The sequence below is a fragment of the Salvelinus sp. IW2-2015 genome, linkage group LG1 (genome assembly GCF_002910315.2).
Source record: "Salvelinus sp. IW2-2015 linkage group LG1, ASM291031v2, whole genome shotgun sequence".
NCBI classification, from domain to species: Eukaryota; Metazoa; Chordata; class Actinopteri; order Salmoniformes; family Salmonidae; genus Salvelinus; species Salvelinus sp. IW2-2015.
Window position 1 is genome coordinate 26005357 of NC_036838.1, and position 21411 is coordinate 26026767.

Consider the following 21411-nt stretch of genomic DNA (forward strand, 5'->3'; position numbering starts at 1 on the left):
CTCATGTGCACAAATACCATCTCTTTCTTTTATCTCTTTTTTCCTCCCTCCCTCTTTCCCTCTCTCTCGCACACACTTTTTGTGCCACGAGGATTCAGCATTAGATTCCCATATGTTCATGAGGCGTCTCTAACCCAATTTGCGCTGTATAACATGGACAGATTCTCTGTGTACCTGGAGAATAGCTAGCTGTCTGTTCCAACCGGCTGTTTCTCCTGCACCTTCTGCTTCTCTCATCTCCCTCTCTCTCTCCACCCCTCCACCCTTCTACTCCCCTCTGTTCATCCCCCTCTCCACCTTTACCCGCGCCTCTCCTCCCTCTAGCCACCCCGACACTCAATCTCTTTTCACTCTTCACCTCTATGTCCTCTCCCCATTTAATTCCCTCTCCTCTTTCTCTCTTCATCACTGTAGTACCGGACAGTATTGTCCCTGACAGCCTGTATCCCCTCCAGATTCCCAACCTTTGAATCTCACTCCCACTTTTAGTGCAGATGGTTGTTTTACCATAATGCTCGCCTGCACAACTCCTGTTTCACACTCACATGCGCACACACATCTCTGAGACATGAACACATAATTATGGGTTTTCTGTCAGGGGAACAGGGAATAGGGGAAAACAGGCCATCTCAACACCATCCCAGAGTACATTATTTAGATGAGATTAAAATGGATTAGATTACATTTAATCAAATACTTCCACTGTAATTTGTGAACATTTCTCATTCAATTAGACAATTCCACATTTTCTGACTTTGGCTTCCCAAAGCACAGATGAAACTCGTATTTACCTCTAACTGAATTTCTGAATGGTGATACATGGTGTTTTGGGGATGCTCCCTTCCCATTTGATTAAGAAGAAATATGTTGTAGTGATACAGAACAAGTTGTTTTGAAATGTGAGTGTCTTTCAACAGCCGCAGTACAACACAGTTTCAGTCGAATACAGTTTGAAAAGGGAAAGACCCTTAAAAAAATCTGGAATCTAATTGTTTACTCTAAATCCTGATTGATTGGAAGGGGCTGGTAGTAGGAAATTGGGTGGTTGGTAATTCTGATTTTGTGTATGTGTGTGTTGACAGGCGGGGACGTGTGCATAACGGGTCATGACAGTGGACCAGTGTTTGAGGAGCAGCCCAGCAGTGTGGTTTACCCAGAGGGTCTCAGTAAGGGAACAGTTACTCTCAGCTGCCAGGCTAGAGCCAGCCCTGCTGCTACGTACAGGTAACAACAAACATGTGCACACACACACACACATCAGAGAAGCAGTCATCAAAGAGGTGGTACAGGTACTAAGTGCTCATCTCTACAGCGTTATGTAACTTCTTCCCCTCCCTGTCCGGTAGGTGGCATGTGAATGGTACGAATGTCCCGGTAGGGGACCCCCGGTATACACTGGTAGCCGGTAACCTGGTGATCAGTGGTCCCCAGTACGGCAGTGACGGAGGCTCCTACCAGTGTCTGGCCATGAACCGCTGTGGCACCATACTCAGCCGCGTCGCCAATCTCAAATTCGGCTGTGAGTACATTCATTTATTCATTTATTTATATTTATCTATTTACCATTCTCTGTGTTGATGCATATTAATCAAGACGTATTGGATRCCCGTTGTTATTCATCAAACTCAATTTTGTGTGGATCTCATCTCATTCCATTGATTGGTTTATATAGTGAAAAGAAGAAATTGCTCAGTGAGAAGTACACTTTCGTCTTGTGGTACTCTTGACTGGGTTTAATTGAGTTTTTTTCCCATTGTTTTGTGTAGTTTGTTTTCTATCTTCTTGTGACATCCTTCTTTACTGTTTTTCTAGACCTCCGTGACTTCTCTGGGGAAGGGCAGAGCCCAAAGACAGTGTACGAGGGTGCAGGTGCCTTCCTGGCCTGTCAGGCTCCCGCCCACTACCCAGGTACACACACACACACACACACACACACACACACACACACACACACACACACACACACACACACACACACACACACACACACATACTCAAATCAAATCAAAATCAAATCAAAGTTTGTTTGTCATGTGCGCCGAATACAACAGGTCGCCGAATACAAAACCTTACAGTGAAATGCTTACTTACAGGCTCTAACCAGTAGTGCAAAAAAAGTATTAGGTGAACAATAGGTAAGTAAAGGAATAAAAACAACAGTAAAAATACAGTAGTGAGGCTATAAAAGTAGCGAGGCTACATACAGACACTGGTTAGTCAGGCTGATTGAGTAGTATGTACATGTAGATATGGTTAAAGTGACTATGCATATATGAGAACAGAGAGTAGCAGTAGCGTAAAAGAGGGTTGGTGGGTGGTGGGTGACACAATGCAGATAGCCCAGTTAGCCAATTTGCGGGAGCACTGGTTGGTCGGCCAATTGAGGTAATATGTACATGAATGTATAGTTAAAGTGACTATGCATATATGATAAACAGAGAGGGCAGGGTGTGGGGGGGCACACAATGCAAATAGTCCGGGTAGCCATTTGATTACCTGTTCAGGAGTCTTATGGCTTGGGGGTAAAAACTGTTGAGAAGCCTTTTTGTCCAATCTCTGCTTCCTCTCTGAGTGCTCCCTTGAAAAAGTTTGTGGAATGTTTTCATTGATAAGCCCCTATTTAAGGCACATTGATTAAGTCTCTCTCGTTTCTCTCTCTTTCTGTCCCCTTCTCCTCTCGTTAGCGCTGTCCTACCGCTGGTTCGTTAACGACTTCCCCAGCTTCGTGAAGCCTGARGGGGGTCGGTGGTTCGTCTCCCAGGTAACGGGCAACCTGTACCTGGCCAAGGCGGAGCCTAACGATACAGCAAGCTACTTTTGCTTCACCACCATCGACATGGACATCAGTACCAAGAGTACCTTCAGCAAGGCCAACCAGCTCACCGTGCAGCCAGACGGTACAGGAGTGTGTGTGTGTGCGTGCGTGTGCGTGTGCGTGCGTGCGTGTGTGTGCGCGTGTGTGTGTGTAGAGAGAAAAGGTCTATTCAAGTACTCTGTTACTCTTACACGGTAATTGTGCAGCTTTGAAAAGCTTTTGACATTTCAATTGACAAGGAACTACAGAGAATACAGTGCTGTATTCTAAGAGGGGAGACTTGAAGTGCAGGTTTAGCCATGTATCAGCCATTTTCTCTGTTGTTGACATGTCCTCTCTATTAACCACAGCCAATGCCAGGAAGTCAGCTCCTGCTATCAAAGTGCGTTTTCCAGCAGAGACCTACGCCCTGGCAGGACACACCACCCAGCTGGAATGCTTTGCCTACGGAAAGTAAGTCCCTGATCCATGTTATTGTCCCATATTGTTAAAATATCTCCAATTTGCAAGCTTTAACACCAGCAATGCAGTAATCAATAGCAATTTAATACTAAAAATAACAAGATAGAACAAAAACACATGASAAATAAAAATAAGAAGAACACAAAGTATGTAAGCAATCTATATACAGGATTTGTTGTATTTCATCTGTATCCACACACTCTCTCCCTGCATTCCCCTTCTTGCCTCTCCCTCCTCCCATTTCCTCTTTCTCCTTCACATCCCCCTCCTTCTGCCCATGCCTCTCTCCCACTTTATCCCCCACTGCTTCCTTTCCATCACCTTAGTCCTGTCCCAAAGTTGCGTTGGAGGAAGGTGGATGGTCTGTTGCCGTCTAAGGCCGGGGCCAGTGCAGAGGGACCCATCCTCACTCTGCCTGAGGTGACCTTCCATGACGAGGGAGTGTACGAGTGTGAGGCCTACAACTCTGAGGGCCGCGACACACACCAGGGACGCATCAACGTGCAAGGTAGGGAAGAGACACAAACACACACAAGCCCAAAACAACAAAGCTTACATTCCTCATAACCTGATCTACACTGAACAAAAATATATACGCAACATGAAACCATTTCTAAGATTTTATTGAGTTACAGTTCATATAAGGAACTCAGTCAATTGAAAAACCACTAGGCCCTAATCTATGGATTTCACATGATTGGGAATACAGATATGCATCTGTTGGTCACAGATACCTTAAAAAAAAAGGTATGGTCGTGGATCAGAAAKKCAGTCAGWGTCTGGTGTGACCACCATTTGCTTCATGCAGCGCGACACATCTCCTTCASATAGAGTTGATCAGGCTGTTGATTGTGGCCTGTGGAATSTTGTTCCACTCCTCTTCAATGGTTGTCCGAAGTTGCTGAATATATGCGGGAATTGGAACACGCCATCGTACACGTCAATCCAGAGCATCCCACACATGCTCAATGGGTGACATGTATGGTGAGTATGCAAGCCATGGAAGAACTGGGACATTTTCAGCTTCCAGGAATTGTCTACAGATCCTTGCGACATGGGGCCGTACATTATCATGCTGAAACATGAGGTGATGGCAGTGGATGAATGTCACGACAATGGGCCTCAGGATCTCATCACGGTATCTCTGTGCAATCAAATTGCCATCGATAAAATGCAGCTGTGTTCGTTGTCCGTAGCTTATGCCTGCCCATACCACAATGTTGACATCAGAAAACTGCTCGCCCACACGACATCCTACACGCTGTCTGCCATCTGCCTGGTACAGTTGAAACCAGGATTCATCCGTGTAGAGCACACTTCTCCAGCATTCCAGTGGTCAACGAAGGTGAGCATTTGCCCACTGAAGTCGGTTACGACTCTGAACTGCAGTCAGGTGAAGACCCTGGTGAGGATAACAAGCACGAGATGAGCTTCCCTGAGACGGTGTCTGACAGTTTGTTCCCTGAGACGGTGTCTGACAGTCAGAAATTCTTTGGTTATGCAAACCCACAGTTTCATCAGCTGTCCGGGTGGCTGGTCTCAGACAATCCCACTGGTGAAGAAGCCGGATGTGGAGGTTCTCGGCTGGCGTGGTTACARGTGGTCTGAGTGTGAGGCCTGTTGGCTTATGGTAGAGAAATTAACATTACATTTTRTGGCAAGAGCTCTGGTGGACATTCCTGCAGTCAGCATGCCAARTGCACYCTCCCTCAAAACTTGAGACATCTGTGGCATTGTGTTGTGTGACAAAACTGCACATTTTAGAGTGGCCTTTTATTGTACCCAGCACAAGGTGCACCTGTGTAATGATCATGCCATTTAATCAGCTTCTTGATATGCCACACCTGTCAACTGGATGGATTATCTTGGCAAAGGAGAAATGCTCAACTAACAGGATGTAAACAAATTTGTGCACAACATTTGYGAGAAAATAGCCTTTTGTGCATATGATACATTTCTGGGATCTTTTATTTCAGCTCATGAAACACGGGACCAACACTTTACATGTRGCGTTTATATTTTTGTTCAGTGTAGTATCCAGCAGCAAGTCTGAAACCCTGTTCCCCCTGAATATCACCATTATATGACCATCAGAACCATACGAGTTTACCTGAATTTGTCTGTGAACTTGTCCGTTTATCTGTTTGGTCCCTTCAGCCCAGCCAGAGTGGCTGCAGGTGATGAGTGACTCTGAGGTGGAGATCAGTTCAGAACTGCACTGGACCTGTGTGGCTGCTGGCAAACCAAGACCCTCCATACGCTGGCTACGCAATGGACAGCCCCTTAGCACACAGGTATATACACACACACACACGTACACATAGACACACAAGCCCATATCGCTCGTCTCTCTCCTCCCTTATGTGATGTTTTTCCCCCTCCCTATTCATTTACCTATATCTCCTTCCATCCATTCCTCTATCTCTCCATCCATCCCTCTGACATCAGGACCGAGTGGAGGTCAATGGGGGTCGTCTGAAGGTCATCAACCTGGCACTGGAGGATTCTGGGATGTATCAGTGTGTGGCTGAAAACAAACACGACACCATCTACTCCAACGCCGAACTGAGGGTGCAAGGTGAGAGGTCAGGGTTCAAGGGTTAAAACCAAACCCCGTAAACACTGCAGCCCAAGAGAAATGCAACTTAACACCCGAGTTCTAACCTCTCTATCTCCCTGTCCTCTCCCCTGTGTTGTGGTCTCCAGTCCAGGCCCCAGARTTCCGCTCCAACCCGGTGAGGAGGTTGGTCCCAGCAGCCCGAGGGGGGCAGGTGATGTTGGAGTGTCGGCCGCGAGCCGCCCCAAAACCTACCCTGTTCTGGAGCCGTGGCACTGAGCTCCTCACAAACAATAGCAGGTACACGCACAAACACACACCTGACCCTGAACCTCACTTTAACCTTAGATTCAGACTTACTGAGGCTTGATTCAGAAAGCCTCAACAGTTCTGGTGTGTGTGTGTGTGTGTGTGTGTGTGTGTGTGTGTGTGTGTGTGTGTGTGTGTGTGTGTGTGTGTGTGTGTGTGTGTGTGTGTGTGTGTGTGTGTGTGTTGTGTGTGTGTGTGTGTGTGTGTGGAGATTTAAAGTTAAATGTGATCTGAAGGAAAAGTGTCTCATGTTCTAGCTTCGATTTTGTCCAATACTCCCACCTAACAACAAGTGCAAACTGCAAACACATGAAAACATTTGAGATAATAAAGATTACGTTTCCTGCTTCTAATCCCAGGGTGACAGTGACTCCAGATGGGATCCTGTGGATCCACAACATCAGCAGGGCAGATGAGGGGAAGTACACCTGTTTTGCTGAGAACTACTTGGGCAAGGCCAACAGCACTGGACACCTGTCAGTTAGAGGTACACAAAAGCATGGATGCACACATACATACACAAAAAACACACACATTTGCATACACATGGCATGCACATTCTTTCACACGTGTACACACACACTGGCCCACTGAAACACCTGTGTAGTTTTAAGACAGTTTCACTCCTCCCCTACTCTCCTCCTTCACTTTCTCCTTCCCCTCTCTTCCCCAGATGCCACTAAGATCACCCTAGCTCCCTCCAACGCTGACATCAACCAGGAAGAGAACGTCACGCTGCAGTGTCACGCGTCYCATGACCCCACCATGGACCTCACCTTCACCTGGGCTCATAATGGAGCTATGCTGGACCTGGAGGACCCCGCCGGACCGTACCACCGTGTGGAGGGGGTGAGTTAGTCAGGCCACAGTAGAATGTACCACTGCAGGAATGGGTGTGCGTAATGATGAATAAGACAAAAAGAATCCACAGGTTCATTTGGGGTTATTTTCAATCAAACCGTTTGAAATTGAATCAAACTAAATTGAATAACAGATTATTTTTTTAATCAAAATGACATTTAATATGATTTTTTGAGTGAATAGTAGGGTTAATGAAAATAACCATTAAGCAGGGTGTATTTACAAGACATTAGTCAGATATATGCCTCATTTCAATCTAAGTTGCAGACCATATCAAGGAAACTATCCATTTAATGTGCAGAGTCACACCCTACTGTTCACGTCTTGCTGATGAAACACTTCTATGTTGATGATGTGACATTGCCGTTTTCCATGCCCCTGGGTTTACTGGGGATTAGAGTTTATAATCCTGACCCAAACAAATTATGGTCAGCACTATGATTTCACTGTCATTGGAGTCGTCTTATAATGGGATAGACTTTCAAAGCAGAGTGTTGGATATAATTGAATTTCATTTGAATTAAAATTTCTTTCAGTACTGCTGTGAAACTGTGATTATATGAATACTGAATACCTGGCTTGTTTCTCTGTATCAGACAGACCATGTCTCCAATTACTGAGTATGTCTCTAATTCTGAACAAGCTCTCTCTCTCTCTCTCTCTCTCTCTCTCTCTCTCTCTCTCTCTGTCTCTCTTTCTCTCTCTTTCTGTCTCTTTGTCTCTCTCTTTCTGTCTCTTTGTCTCTTTGTCTTTCTCTGTCTGTCTCTCTGTCTGTCTCTCTATCTGTCTGTCTCTCTGTCTGTCTCTGTCTGTATCTCTGTCTGTCTGTCTCTGTCTGTCTGTATGTCTTACTATCTCTGTCTTTCTTTCTCTCTCTCCCTGTCTTTCTTTCTCTCACTTGCGCTGTCTGTCTCTCTGTCTTTCTCTCACTTGCGCTGTCTGTCTCTCTGTCTCTTTCTGTCTTTCTTTCTCTGTCTCTTTCTGTCTTTCTTTCTCTCTGTCTCTTTCTCTCTCTCTCTCTGTCTTTCTTTCTCTCTAACAGAAGGAGACCATAGGTGATCTGTTGATAGTGAGTGGTCAGCTGAGTCAGGCAGGTACATACAGCTGTACAGCTCAGACCGTGGTGGACAGCGCCTCAGCCTCCGCTAAACTGGTGGTCAGAGGTAAGACCCCGATCATATCACAACAACTCACCTGACCTTTTTCTATGATGGTCATCCTTATAAAATGTTTGTTTTACAGCATTACAGAACTTAGTTGTAACATTTTATAAGGATTTTTTAGTTAATTACTTACTTACATAATCATCTTTATCCCCAGGCCACAATGAGCTACGTCCACTACTTTCTGGGTGAGAATTTGTACTTGCATGTAAATGAAGGAGGTTAGATAAAAGTCCTGACTAGGCATTCTCCAACTGTCTCTTCTCAGGTCCCCCGGGACCTCCCGGCGGTTTGGTGGTGAAGAACGTTGCCGCGACGTCGGTGGAGTTGCGGTGGAGTCGTGGCTATGACAACCACAGCCCCATCGGGAAGTATGTTATCATGGGTCACTCTCCGCTGTCTCCTGGTTGGAAGAGGATGAGGACAGGTAAGAGGACCACCACTGTCTGTGTGTGTGTGCTTATCTGTGTACCTGTGTGTTTTTGTGTCAATCAATTAGTCCCTGACTTCTCCTTCTTTCCTTCCCCCGCATTCTCCTCCTCTCTTCTCCCATAGACCCATCTAACATTGAAGGCAATGCGGAATCGGCTCGTGTGGTTGGCCTGTTGCCCTGGATGGACTATGAGTTCCAGGTCATCGCCAGTAACATCCTGGGTAGTGGAGAGCCTAGCATGTCCTCTCACACCGTACGCACCCAGCAAGCAGGTCCCACAGTTGCCCCTAGTGGACTAGGTGGAGGAGGAGGAGACCGCAACGAACTCATCATCACCTGGACCGTAAGTGTGTCTGTCTGTGTATGTGTACGTGTGCCTGAGTGTGTGTGTGTGTGTGTGTGTGTGTGTGTGTGTGTGCGCACTTTAGAGAGAGAGTTAGATGGAGAGCTTTGTCAAAGTTGACATGAAGTTTTGTTTGAATCTGATCCCAGCCCATGGCCAGAGAGTACCAGAATGGAGATGGCTTTGGCTACATCCTGGCATTCCGGAAGCGGAACACTCCGACATGGGTGGTGGAGCGTGTTTCCAACGTGGAGTCGTCTCGCTATGTGTACTCCAACCAGAGCCTGTCCCCCTACTGCCCGTTTGAGGTGAAGATCAAAGCCTACAACCGTAAAGGAGAGGGTCCCTTCAGCCAGATCGCCCTGGTGCACTCTGCAGAGGAGGGTGAGTCAGAACAGATCTGGGTTATACAAGAAGGATGAGGAACATTATGCTACATTGCCACAAGAGGGCGAACAAAAACAGAAAAAACAAAATGAAGTTACCAACCACATTTGTTCACTGTGTTTATCGTACTTGTGTGTGTTGGATATAATCCTCAACCCTAATTTCACCCCTGACCTCTGACCCCTGCCACCTCCATGCAGAGCCCACGGTGGCGCCCTCGAGGATCAACGCCACGGCTCTGACGGCATTCGAGATGCAGGTGTCGTGGGACCCGGTCCAACACCTCAGCGCCAATGGCATCCTCAGAGGTTACGAGGTTAAGGACCTGCACAACATACACATGAACATATACATATACCATGAAATATATCATACGATATACCCCGACATGTGCATTTACCCCTAACAATGTGACAAGCAATGGGCCCTGGTCGAAAGTTGTGCATTATAAAGGGAATAGCATGCAATTTGGGACGCATATCTAGACTTCAGGTTCAAACCAGTCTGAACCAGTCAGTACTGGTGTGAAAGGTAACTGAGGTAACAACTATGGTGCTATTACCATTCTGAGGCAAAAGTGACACTGCCCTGGAGATGACCTCACCTCATCGCCTCAGCCTTGATATCTTATATCCCCCGACTAATAAAGGTTTTATTCATTTATTTGATGTGTTATTTAGTTGGGATCAGCATGTTTTTGTCCGTCGCCAGGCAGATTAGGTCTGATGGTTGGTTATCATGATGGCCCTGAGGGGGAAAAATGGGAGAGTCAGAGTATGAGTCATTAATGTTATGACAGGGCAGCTGGAGGAAACTTTGCTCTTTAATCTGGTTATTGTTCATTGTACACATTTAAAAGGAAACTGTTTAAGAGATAACAAAATGCTTACATTTTAGGGCCTTCAAGTGATCTGTTCATATTTACCTCACAGTATATTGTGAGAAAGAAACAGTCATAATTATTTGATCGTTTCTTTTTTGGGGACGGCCCCCCAGTTTTTCACAGAGATGTACTCTTGGTGGCATCAGCACACTAAAATGTGTGTTTACAGATCCGGTACTGGCGTCAGCATGAGCGGGAGGCAGCTGCAGACCGTGTGCGTACAGCCGGGTTGGAGACAACGGCTCGCGTGGCAGGACTGAGACCCAACACCCGGTACCATGTTACCGTGCTGGCCTACAACAGCGCTGGGACAGGACCAGCCTCACCCAAATCCACTGTCACTACCAGGAGACCACGTATGTAGGACACACACACAGTATTGCCACCACCAACACACCGTACTGTATGTGTGACATAACAAACACACACACTCAAATATTATTTCAGTCCCCTGGCCCCAACCCTCTTCAAGGGATCAGATGTGACATAACTGGGTTGAGCCAGTAGTGTAAGTATGAGTTCTCCCATGTGGGATAAGATGGATTGTCCCTACCAGCTGAGAATACCCCAGGGGTTCAAACACACAGTGTGTTTGGGAGGGGAGATATCCACCATGCACCTGACTACCGGTATGCACTGGGCTTCAAGAAAAACTCCTCCTAAAAATATTTGGGTATTAGTCCATTGATATACACTGTAGTTCCCAAAATGTTTTGCATGTCAGCAATCAAGTTTTCAAGATATGTAACTTTTAAAATGCCCGAAATACAGCCTGTATGATGCGTTTTGTCATATCTCTTGAAAACTTGATCGCTGACATACAAAACATTTTGGGTCTATATCAACAATGGACTGATGAAACAAATACCAAAAAATTGTTTGAGGGTGGAATTTTCCTTTAAGGGTGTTAAGGGATTCTAGTGGGGGATTTAGATCCTGATACAGAGGATCTTCTCTTCTCTCTTCTCCTCTTCTCCTGGGGTTCTCTCTGGAACTTAAAAGGGTTCTCCTATGGGGAAAGCTGAAGAACCCTTTCGGAACACACGGACATCAACATTACGCAGAAATATACCTATATTAATATATTATATATGATATCATGCCTTTTAGTTTGCAGTTCGGTTACAGTTTGGTTATCATAACATTGCTGTATCTATAATTTGTGCGTGAGACCTTTTGTATTACCAAGTTATTAAGTATGAAATTGTAATTCCTCAATAACTTCCTGGTCATGTCTTGGTCAAGTAAGTTTCAGAAGGTGAGAGACCAGCCAATATGTTGTTGTCTGTTCTTTAATGTTAACAGCTCCTAATCGCCCCCCTGGCAACGTGTTCTGGAAGACTGATGGCTCATGGGTAACTGTGAGGTGGGATCATGTCAAGGCCCTAGACAACGAATCAGCTGTACTGGGCTACAAGGTGAGTGGTGTCTGTTTTGAAGGAGAGGTGTGTGTGCAGGTGAATATGTGTTTGTCATATTGCAAATGCACGGTCAAAATATTTCAAAGAATGTTTAAAATGTGTGAAGGGAAAGGGGATATGCGGTCAAAATGATTCATGTTGTTTGGATAAATCATAATGAGCTACTTCTGTAAATAATCAGATGTGCAGAGCAATAAAAAGGTCATATAAAAAAAATCTTAGAGCATGATATGGCATATCATCAACAGATAACATTAACAATCATTTATTGTTTTTATAATGTGATAGTGTGCAGAGAGAAAAAAGAAAAGGAATAAAGACATTAGCTTGTGTTAGTGGAATTAAATAATTCCTCTAATGTACTCATTAATTAAAATCAATCTGTCTATTTATAAGAATTTGTAAGATACTTATTAACATAKAATAGACAGGATACAGTCTTATTAAAATTAGATAATAGTATTTATTCTCGGAGCACGCTACCATTTGATCATAAACAACAGGTTTATATACAAGATATGACGTCATAGGTTACAGAATAAGTCTCCTTGTCCTGACTAATAGAAAACAGGTTCAAAAGTTCATTCCAACTTCCCAGCGCACACACATGACACACAATATAATCTATTCTCCTGAAGGCTCACTATAATTTATTACCACTTTAGCAGACAACTCAAGATAGTGGAAGACCTAAAAAGTTACCCACAGCCTTATCTAAACATCTCAGGGCTAAGTTGGGTCAGTTCAACCATAGTTTAACCTCTAACGAGCCTCTACCCCGGGTCCGGGAGCACCCCCCATCCCCCCACACACTGATAGCATAGCTAGCATAAGCTTCACAAGTAGATAGTAGCATCTAAATATCATTAAATCACAAGTCCAAGACACCAGATGAAAGATACAGTATCTTGTGAATAGCCACCAATTTCAGATTTTAAAAATGTTTTACAGGGAAGACAAATATTGTAATAATCTATTAGCTAAAAACGTTAGCAAAATACACCACTATTCTAACTCCATCAGTTTTACTTCCCTTCAGGTGCTATCACCCAATTCGGCTCAACTAAGATATTGATATCCAATACCAAGAAAAAAAACTCTTCAGATGACAGTCTGATAACATATTCATGTATATAGAGGATAGTTTGTGTTAGAAAAAAGTGCATATTTCAGGTAGAAATCAGGTTTAACAATTGCAACCGACCATCACAAATCGACTAGAATTAACTAGATAGCGAACGTGTATGACCATATTACATACATCATAAAACATTTCATAAAAAATAGACAAAGCATAGCAATGGAAAGACCAGTTCTTGTGATTTCAGACCATATTTCAGATTTTTAAGCGTTTTTCAAGCGAAAACAACAATAATCGATAAGTTAGCATACCAACATGTGCAAACGTTACCAGAGCATCGATTCCACCAAAGAGCGCTATAACGATAATACACGCCAAAAATATATTAATTTTTTCACATAACCTTCTCAGAATTTTCCGATGACACTCCTGTAACATAATTTTACATATACATAAACAGTTTGTTCGAAAGGTGCATATTTAGCCATACAAAACCGTGGTTACACAAATAAAAATACTAGGAAATCAAGCCTCAATTGTCTGACGTCATCTATCAGAGTGATCCTAGTTTAATTGGAAAGCTAATCATATACTTTGAATAAAAAATACAGGAGTTGACATGGAAAATGAAAGACAAATTAGTTCTTAATTAGCACGCTGATATTACACATTTTTAAAATTATACCTTACTTTTCATACAGGGGTTCGCCAAGTGAAGCTATACCAAACAAATGGCGAAATATGCGTTTAAAAATATTTCGACCAGAAACACGATTTATCATATAAAATTTCTTACTTTGAGCTGTTCTTCCATCAGATTTTGGGCCAATGTATCCTTTCTATGTTTATAAACGTTTTTGGTCGATAGATGTCCTCTGTTCCTTCGAAATGTCCACCACAACAGAACCGGAAACACCCAAAGTGTCCAAAGTTCAGAGTGAAACAAAATATAAATTCCTACAAATCGCACTAAACGGATATAAATTGCTATAAAACGGTATCAATTAACTACATTTGATGTTTTACCATATTATTAACTAACTTGAAAACATGACGGGAAATATTGCTGGTTAGACAACGATTTGGACAACGAGGCAAGTCCGATGGCCTTTACACGCCTTCAGGCGACAGACCGAGAAAGGGGCGGTCCTATACATTTTGGTCTTTTATAATAGGTGTGAATGTACCATCGATTTCAATTCAAAATACGTGATAGCAGTACCGAAAACCACTGTAGAGGAAGACGTAGGCAGATGGTCGGTTTCTTCATAGCATTCACTGTCGCCACTTATAAAACAGACATCGCTTACGATCAAGAGTTAAAATTTCTGAAAACTGAAACCTGTCATTGAAAAGTGCTGTAGAAAAATTGTATCTGAACGACTACAGAAGACAAAATTCCAACTATCTAAGATATCTATAGAAACAAGAAAGAGTAGTTTATTCCTATCCAATAATAACAATAATATGCATATTGTACGATCAAGAATTTAGCACGAGGCAGTTTAATTTGGAGACCCAAATATGCTAATGCGGAACAGCACCCCCTATAGTTCCAAGAAGTTAACGACCCTTTCTGCTTATTTTATAACCCACAACACAAATCTCTTTTCACCAGGTGTGCAGAGTTCAATTAGTTATAGTTTTATCTAAAGCTAGAAATTGTTTTAATTATTTATTAACAAAATTCCTAACACTTGTTAAACAAAAAATACTTCAACAAACATTGAACAAAGGGGCAAAGGAAAAACATGAAATAACTGATTTCCTCTGTACAGTTTGTCAGAATCTGAAGTGAWGCTGTTCCCTCCCTCTCTCTTCTTTCAGGTGTTGTATAAGCATGAGGGCCAGTCTGCACTGAAGGTTCTGGACAAGGGGAAAACGTCCGTCACCCTGCCCCTACCCAAAGACAACGGCTATGTGGTCCTGGAGATACGCTCCTGGGGGGAGGGAGGAGACGGAGCCGCACACGAGACCATTGTTTCCCGCGACTCAGGTGAGACAGACTGACTGGGTATGTCGCAATAATATCTCCTTTTTCCTGAAGTGTACATTCATTCCCTACTTCCCACAAATCTAAAAGCATTGGATTGGTGGAAGGATGAGCTATACTAAAGGGAATTTCCACCATATTTATATGCCAGTCATTTCCTTTCAAATCAGTGAAGGGAAGTGAACAATTGCACACTTTGGGAGGAAGSAGATATAATAGGGACGTAGCCACTGACACTGAGGTTTAATGGAAAGGAGACTTCGGCACAACACATGTTTTCAGTCACACACCACATAGCCCCAGAGCTTATCCAGGCAAGGTTTTGTGTCAGGTTTAAGTTACATCCCCACCTGGGACTTGCCTAGCAGCAACACCACTCCTGCTGTGACTAGAACTCACTACAGGAGGAAATAAACCAAATCTCTCCTCCTGTTCTTCACCGAGTCTACCCCAACAGCTAGCATTGCCTGAGGCTAACAGGATTAGCTAGCTGTCACACACAGAAGGGTACAAGAGCATAAGTGCTAATTTGAACCAAGAGMGACTAATTAGTATTTTGTATCAACCGACGGCTAGACACGACAGCTGCCTGTGAGGTTAGGTTGATAGGCTGCTGATGGAAGTTGAGGTTTGTCACTGAATGACAGGGTTTAGTGAGAGAAAGTGAGGGTTAATGGGGGTTTGCCTCACTGGGCTCTGTATTAGTGCACGCAGACATGCACATACAGATGAAAGATCGTATTTTGTCTCAGCAAAATAATCCTGTAGTAGCAGGATTTGAACATTTAGTCCTTAATGTTGCTTGATCGGTGGTTAGGTTATTATCTGGTCAAAATGAGGCTACATGAAAAGTAGAATACTGTTTATATAACCGTGTGTTAGTGCGGAAACATCTCAGCAACAAAAGAGTGATCAAATTAAGATCCTACATCTGTACTGTACACACGTGTGCGCCGGCACCACACACACGCACACACATTAGTACTTAGATTCTGCTTAAATATGACCTATGCAGAAATCACTCCATCATTTCCTAGTTGCAAAAATGTCAGGTTATGTGACAAAACAAGCAAGTATAGTGTAGAGAATCATTGTACCATCGAAACCGCTGTGAAATATATTTTCTATAACCAAAAATATTGTATTTTCAGCTGTTTGAAGCTGGTGTACAAAACTGAAAGTAAAAGAGCAAAAACAAAACTTAAAAATGGACGCTTAGAAATAGAGCACATAGAACAGATCTACCGCTTCCTAGACTTGCTTTCAATGAGAATGACAGATCTATAACTCACATTTCTATGAAAATGTTGTTGTGTCACCCAAAAAGTTACATATTGCACCTTTAAGACTGCTTAAAGTTAGAACACAATAGAGCTGTTTTAGCCAGTCAGAGAGACAGGTTTAAATGAGTCCGCGTGAGTCAATTCGTTTTTCCATTGTGCTCCATATTAGGACCTGTCTTTCACTATTCTGAGACCCTAGCTGTGACTCCTCAAAAAAGCAAAAAGGCAACTGTTGGGATAATACTGTACTAGATCATATCTGCAATTCCCCCCCCCCCCCCCCATCATCTCTCTCACTGTCGCTCTCTTCCTCTCAAACAGGAACTGGAATGATGGTGCAGAACCAAGCAAGTTCCCCATGGTCCAATCACGCTCCTCTCCTTCTCACCGCCACACTCTCCCTCACTCTTATTGGCTTACTGGACCTGTGATCTCCGCCAGTCCCTGGACATTGTGTCATAGTCATGGTGTCAAGCCTATTGTTCAGATTCACCTATCTATTGTTTTGTTGTGGCGGGGAGGGGAATTTGAACAGGTGGACAGGGGTGTGTGGTGGGTAATATTTGAAGCAAGGGGGATGGGGGAATTAAAATGATTAATGGTTATTTTATTCTTCTTTTTATAAGAACATCATACCGGGACATTTTTTAAGTGTGTGTGTCTATGGGTTTTAAGGGGGTGGTCAGACTACCTGATTGTCAATTACATTGGTGTCATTAGAACCATGCCTTATGGGGAAACGAGAGGCTTTTGTCCTCCTTCACAGCAGCAGGGCAATGCGTCACACTCTCCATGTCTCCCCCTACTCTGCTATGAACCCTAAGCTCGATAGCGTATTTCAGTCGTGCTTTCTGAAGTCGGTTCAGTTTCGTGTAGTTTAAAAAATGTAAAAAATGGATTTCGGTTTCAATGTTTGTTTTTTTTACAATAAATGCACTATGCATAATGTGGGTTGAATGCTGTAATAACACAGATTTTTGTTTTTTAAAGCCCCATGATGGTAGTGACTACCCAATACTGCATATCACTTATTAACCATTCACATTACTTTATTAATAAAATATGTCAGTTGTGTATGTATACATTTGTTTTATTTGATAACTTTGGACTAGATTCAATCAGATCAAGCAGTAACTGGCAACAGCAGACACCCGTGCGGGTGGATGTTTTGGAGGTGTCAGAGGTGAAACTGTACTGCAGTCAAATCGGTGAGCAGCTGCTCTGGCGATCATCGTCACGAAGCTACACCCGCCCCATTTGCGTGAGAAGTTCAGAATAAGAAAGTGTAGGCTATGTAGAAATAATTACACTGAAATTGTAAAATCATTCAACTTAAATAGTAAGGATTTCTATCAGACTAATCAAGGTCTAGATTACATCTCACATTCTAGTGTTCAAATTTGTAATCAAGGCTGCATGTGATTTCTCTTATTGTGACTCATTGCAGCCAATGGTAATGTCCACTTTAGGTATAATGCCAGTAGCTGCTTGGGGATTTGACAGCTCTAACACAGTTCTACCTACTACACGGTCAAAACATCAGTTTTGCGGATGTTGGCTAAAGCAGATCTGATTGGGCCCCTTTTTATTTTATTCCAGGTCATTGTCTCATCTCTGCTCATGCAGTTGCAGCCAGCCAGCCTTCTATCTCTGTGCTCCCCAATGAGTCATCCTATGCATTATCTGGCTATAGAGCTGCTGCCTACGTTGTCTGACGAAATCACTATTTTAGTAGTTCTTCCAAGTAAATAAGGCATACTTTTATGACTGCTGAATACCAACTATCAATCACTTGTATTGTCGGGTAGAGATAGTAGGCACGCAATGGATTATGGTCATTATAGTTAATTACCACATTTTCTGCAGTAAACTATGTAGAATATTGGGCTGTTGAAAAGTACATCTCCCTACTACATCACAGTTTGCGCTTGATCTGATTTCTCTGTAGAGAAACGGTGCATTGAGCTTACAGTAAAAAAAAGAGAAATACATGAAATTCAAATAATTGAACCGACATCGGTCAATTAGTTAATTAAAAAACAAAAAATAACATTTTGGTTAATCGCTTAGCACTATATGTCACCCAACTTAACTTCTGTATGTAGAACATCATGTGTACATACAGAAGAGTAGACATCTCTGGTTCACTCAGACACTGACCAACTCTTTGTCTCTTGAATAAGATGAAGGGGGGATTAAACAGTGATGTCATTCATACATCTCATGGTTCTTCAGGAAGTCTACTTCAAAGTGAACTCCCTGTGAATGAACGCTTGCTTACTTTCTTACGATACAACTCTTTGTCTCGTCCTAGGATTTTCTGCCCGTGTGTTGGTTTGTTTGTTTCATGTGATGTCGTTATGGCGGTGACAGCGTCCGGATGAATAACTCAACTTGATAAATATATTTATCAGTTCTTTGTTTACACTTTTTTTTGTGCCTCTGCATTGTCTAGAAGATTCAGACACAAATGGAAAACAATTTACGTTCAGTGTTTTTGGGATGGTTATGAAACCCATCTATGCTGAAGTGTAAGATGAGTATTTCGCCATTGGCAATTGTTGCAATAAAACGATGAAAGCGGGCACTGAAGACTGATCACAAAGTACAGCGTTATCGTTCACCTCTTACATAACATGTCCTGTTGTTCATTAACTATTATTAATCATGCAACACTTCTGCCATAAACACTGCCTGTCTGAGGAGAGTTCACAGCAAGGATACGTCATCTAAGGAACATGCCGCATCTGCTAGTTAATCATGAAGCCCTTGTGGGATTGATTTGGGTGGAAAGCAAGGATAATACCCACACACTGTTTAGATGTTCCCAATGTTCCCAACGTTACAATACTAACATGTCAACCACTGTCCTTGTCAAGCCTGTTGCCACTGTACATTAAAACCATGGCAGCATTTGAACAGTGGGTATTCTTTTTCCATATGTGATACCCCCTTGCGCCTGTAAAGTCTGTGGAATGTGTGTTCTGTATAATACCTTGAACTATTGATTTTGGGCATCGTCAAGTAGTTCAATGGTAAACAGCCATTTCAACACAGTGTGTCTGTTCTGAATAGAACTACCGGTAGATGAGGCTTAGGCAACAGGAAACAAAATGGCAACTACTGTATGTTGTCTATTGTTTTTTTGTTTCATTTCTGTTGCTCTGAAACATTCATAGGCAGGTTGACCAGTATCAGTACAGTTCTGCTGCTACATGTTGTTCTATGCAGTAGAACAGTGCAAGGTATCAAGAAGTTGTGTGGCACTTCAGGGTTTGTGGGTCATCATAAATTGTAATTGTAAGTTCATGATTTCGATACATCTCAGGAGTGTAGGAATCAAACAATACTTTTTATGGTTTGCAAGCGGTCCGGAGAAGCCAAAATCATATTGTGTTTTGTTATTTGTAAAAGTCTGGGAGGTGAAAAAGGTTTGTTGAGGAAGTGGTTGGATGATGGTTTTTCTGGTGTTTTGTTGTGCCCACAACTGTATAGAAGTTATTATGATGTTATTGACTCTCTTAAACAGACATCGGTTGATTGTCAACATCCGAATGAGCAAGATACAAACACACTCTGGACATGAAACATGGTGATGACAATCTGTTAGTACAGCAACAACACCAGTACAATCTTAGAAAAAAAGGGGTTCCGTAAGGGTTCTTCACCTGTCCCCATAGGATAACCCTTTTGGGTTCCAAGTAGAACCCTGGAACCAAAAGGGTTCTCCCAGGAATCAAAAATAGTTCTTCAAAGGGTTCTCATATGGGGACATTCGAATTACCCTTTTAGGTTCTAGATAGCATTTCTTTCCCCCGAAGTGTATACCCAGAGTGCCCAGTAGTGACAGTAATATTGTTTTTATAATACATAGACATATTCAGCACCACACTAGTCCCCACCTGGCAGTTTTTATGTTTAGACCAACGATGTTGTTTCGATTTTAGTGTGTGAAGTTACTTAACCCTGTGCCTGACGGTGTTCAGGGTCATTTTATATTGGATTATATTGTTGTGTTTTATAAACTGTTTTTGTATGTGGCTCAATGTACCTTTAAAAGAAAGAGGGCAGCTTAAAAACATGTGAATATCCAGATGTCTTGCAGTGATGACTTACTTGGGGAAACTCAAATTCACACTTCGTAGTTGAAGACAGTGAATGTGTGATTGGTACTACTGGCTGGCTATACAAAGCTGCAGGACAAGGGAGTCAACTTGACTCTCTTTCAACCTGCCTGTCAAACTGTAGTCAAACGTTGCTGGTGATATGATATCTCATTCTCCTCCATGTAGCAGCAACTGCAGGGTCTAACAGATGGCCGGTAATGCTGTAAGCTACTGGATCACCCAGCTCTGAGATCACCATACAGTATATCTCATCTAGCTGTTCAATAATGTTCAAGATAAACTGATAGAGCCGCCAATTGGGAAAGCAGCCTATGTTCCATCAAGAGCAGGATAGGAGTTATTGTAGTAAAGAAATATATATACACTGGATCTCACTCATCATCGGTCTGTAGATACTGTGCGGTACTGTACTGCTAGAGTACAGTTGTTAGCACACACTTAGCTCACAAACTCAGAACAAATGGCCTACTCTCTGGTGGCTAGTGTTGTTCCTTCTTCACTAAGCACTGGTATAGGCCTGAAAGACATACAAGTACACGTGATCTGCCCTTGCTTGGTTTCTAACCCAATTGGAAATATTGGAAACACTGGCTTTTTGGTTATGTACTTAATGCTAGCTTATTTGCGTAATGCTAGCTCATTTGCTAGCTCATTTGCGTATGTGTGTGTGTGAATGTTTTTGTTAACCCAACGCTTTTCGTATGCAAAGTTCCCATCAGCTAAGGACCCATTAAAAGTAATTATCATCTTACAGCATCTCTGTAATACTAAGGTGACATCTTTTCAAACCCCTGTTCTCTGAATATTATGTGTCATTTTCAAGAAGTCTGATTGGTCGGTTCAAATCAAACTTCSTGGTGGAAGCTACAATGGCTATTGAGGTAGAGCTTTCCCTTAACCACAGATCTAGGATCAGAGTACACTCCCCCTAATCATAACCTGAACCATAAAGGGATGAAAACAAATCTGTCCCTGTATCAGTGGTTAAGGGCAACCTGTTTTCTAGGATGTGTTTGTCTGTCAGCTGGCTGGGCTGAAATGTTGAAATGTTCTGATACCATTGGGCCCTWCTAAATCTGTGATTAAATGGGAAAGTGAAGGTGAGGTATGGCACTTGTAAATATTACTCAATAAACACCTTGGGATTGTATTTAAATCATGCTTGTTCCACTGTGTTTTTTATTTCCTTACCACTGTTGAATTTGCATGGCAGATGTAGCACGATCATATTAGATTGCTTTATTATGTCAGTTGTGACCTAGCAGCATGAATATCCCCTTTTCAAGTAAGTCA

The 21411-nt window shown here is 42.7% G+C and overlaps 1 protein-coding gene across 1 annotated transcript in view; it reads left to right on the top strand.

Moving 5' to 3' along the window:
* Window positions 1–21278, top strand: part of LOC111963596 (contactin-2) — a 98548-nt gene extending 77270 nt beyond the window's left edge. The window contains exons 3-22 of the mRNA XM_023987133.2: window positions 1083–1224; window positions 1347–1519; window positions 1813–1908; window positions 2685–2897; window positions 3166–3268; window positions 3604–3785; window positions 5435–5571; window positions 5726–5855; window positions 5984–6134; window positions 6503–6630; window positions 6817–6992; window positions 8047–8167; window positions 8436–8594; window positions 8723–8943; window positions 9093–9327; window positions 9531–9646; window positions 10383–10569; window positions 11519–11631; window positions 14543–14711; window positions 16313–21278. Of these exons, the coding sequence (XP_023842901.1) occupies window positions 1083–1224; window positions 1347–1519; window positions 1813–1908; window positions 2685–2897; window positions 3166–3268; window positions 3604–3785; window positions 5435–5571; window positions 5726–5855; window positions 5984–6134; window positions 6503–6630; window positions 6817–6992; window positions 8047–8167; window positions 8436–8594; window positions 8723–8943; window positions 9093–9327; window positions 9531–9646; window positions 10383–10569; window positions 11519–11631; window positions 14543–14711; window positions 16313–16422 (3062 nt within the window). The 3' untranslated portion in view covers window positions 16423–21278. The remainder of the gene's footprint in view (window positions 1–1082; window positions 1225–1346; window positions 1520–1812; window positions 1909–2684; window positions 2898–3165; window positions 3269–3603; window positions 3786–5434; window positions 5572–5725; window positions 5856–5983; window positions 6135–6502; window positions 6631–6816; window positions 6993–8046; window positions 8168–8435; window positions 8595–8722; window positions 8944–9092; window positions 9328–9530; window positions 9647–10382; window positions 10570–11518; window positions 11632–14542; window positions 14712–16312) is intronic.
* Window positions 21279–21411: the final 133 nt, after the last annotated feature.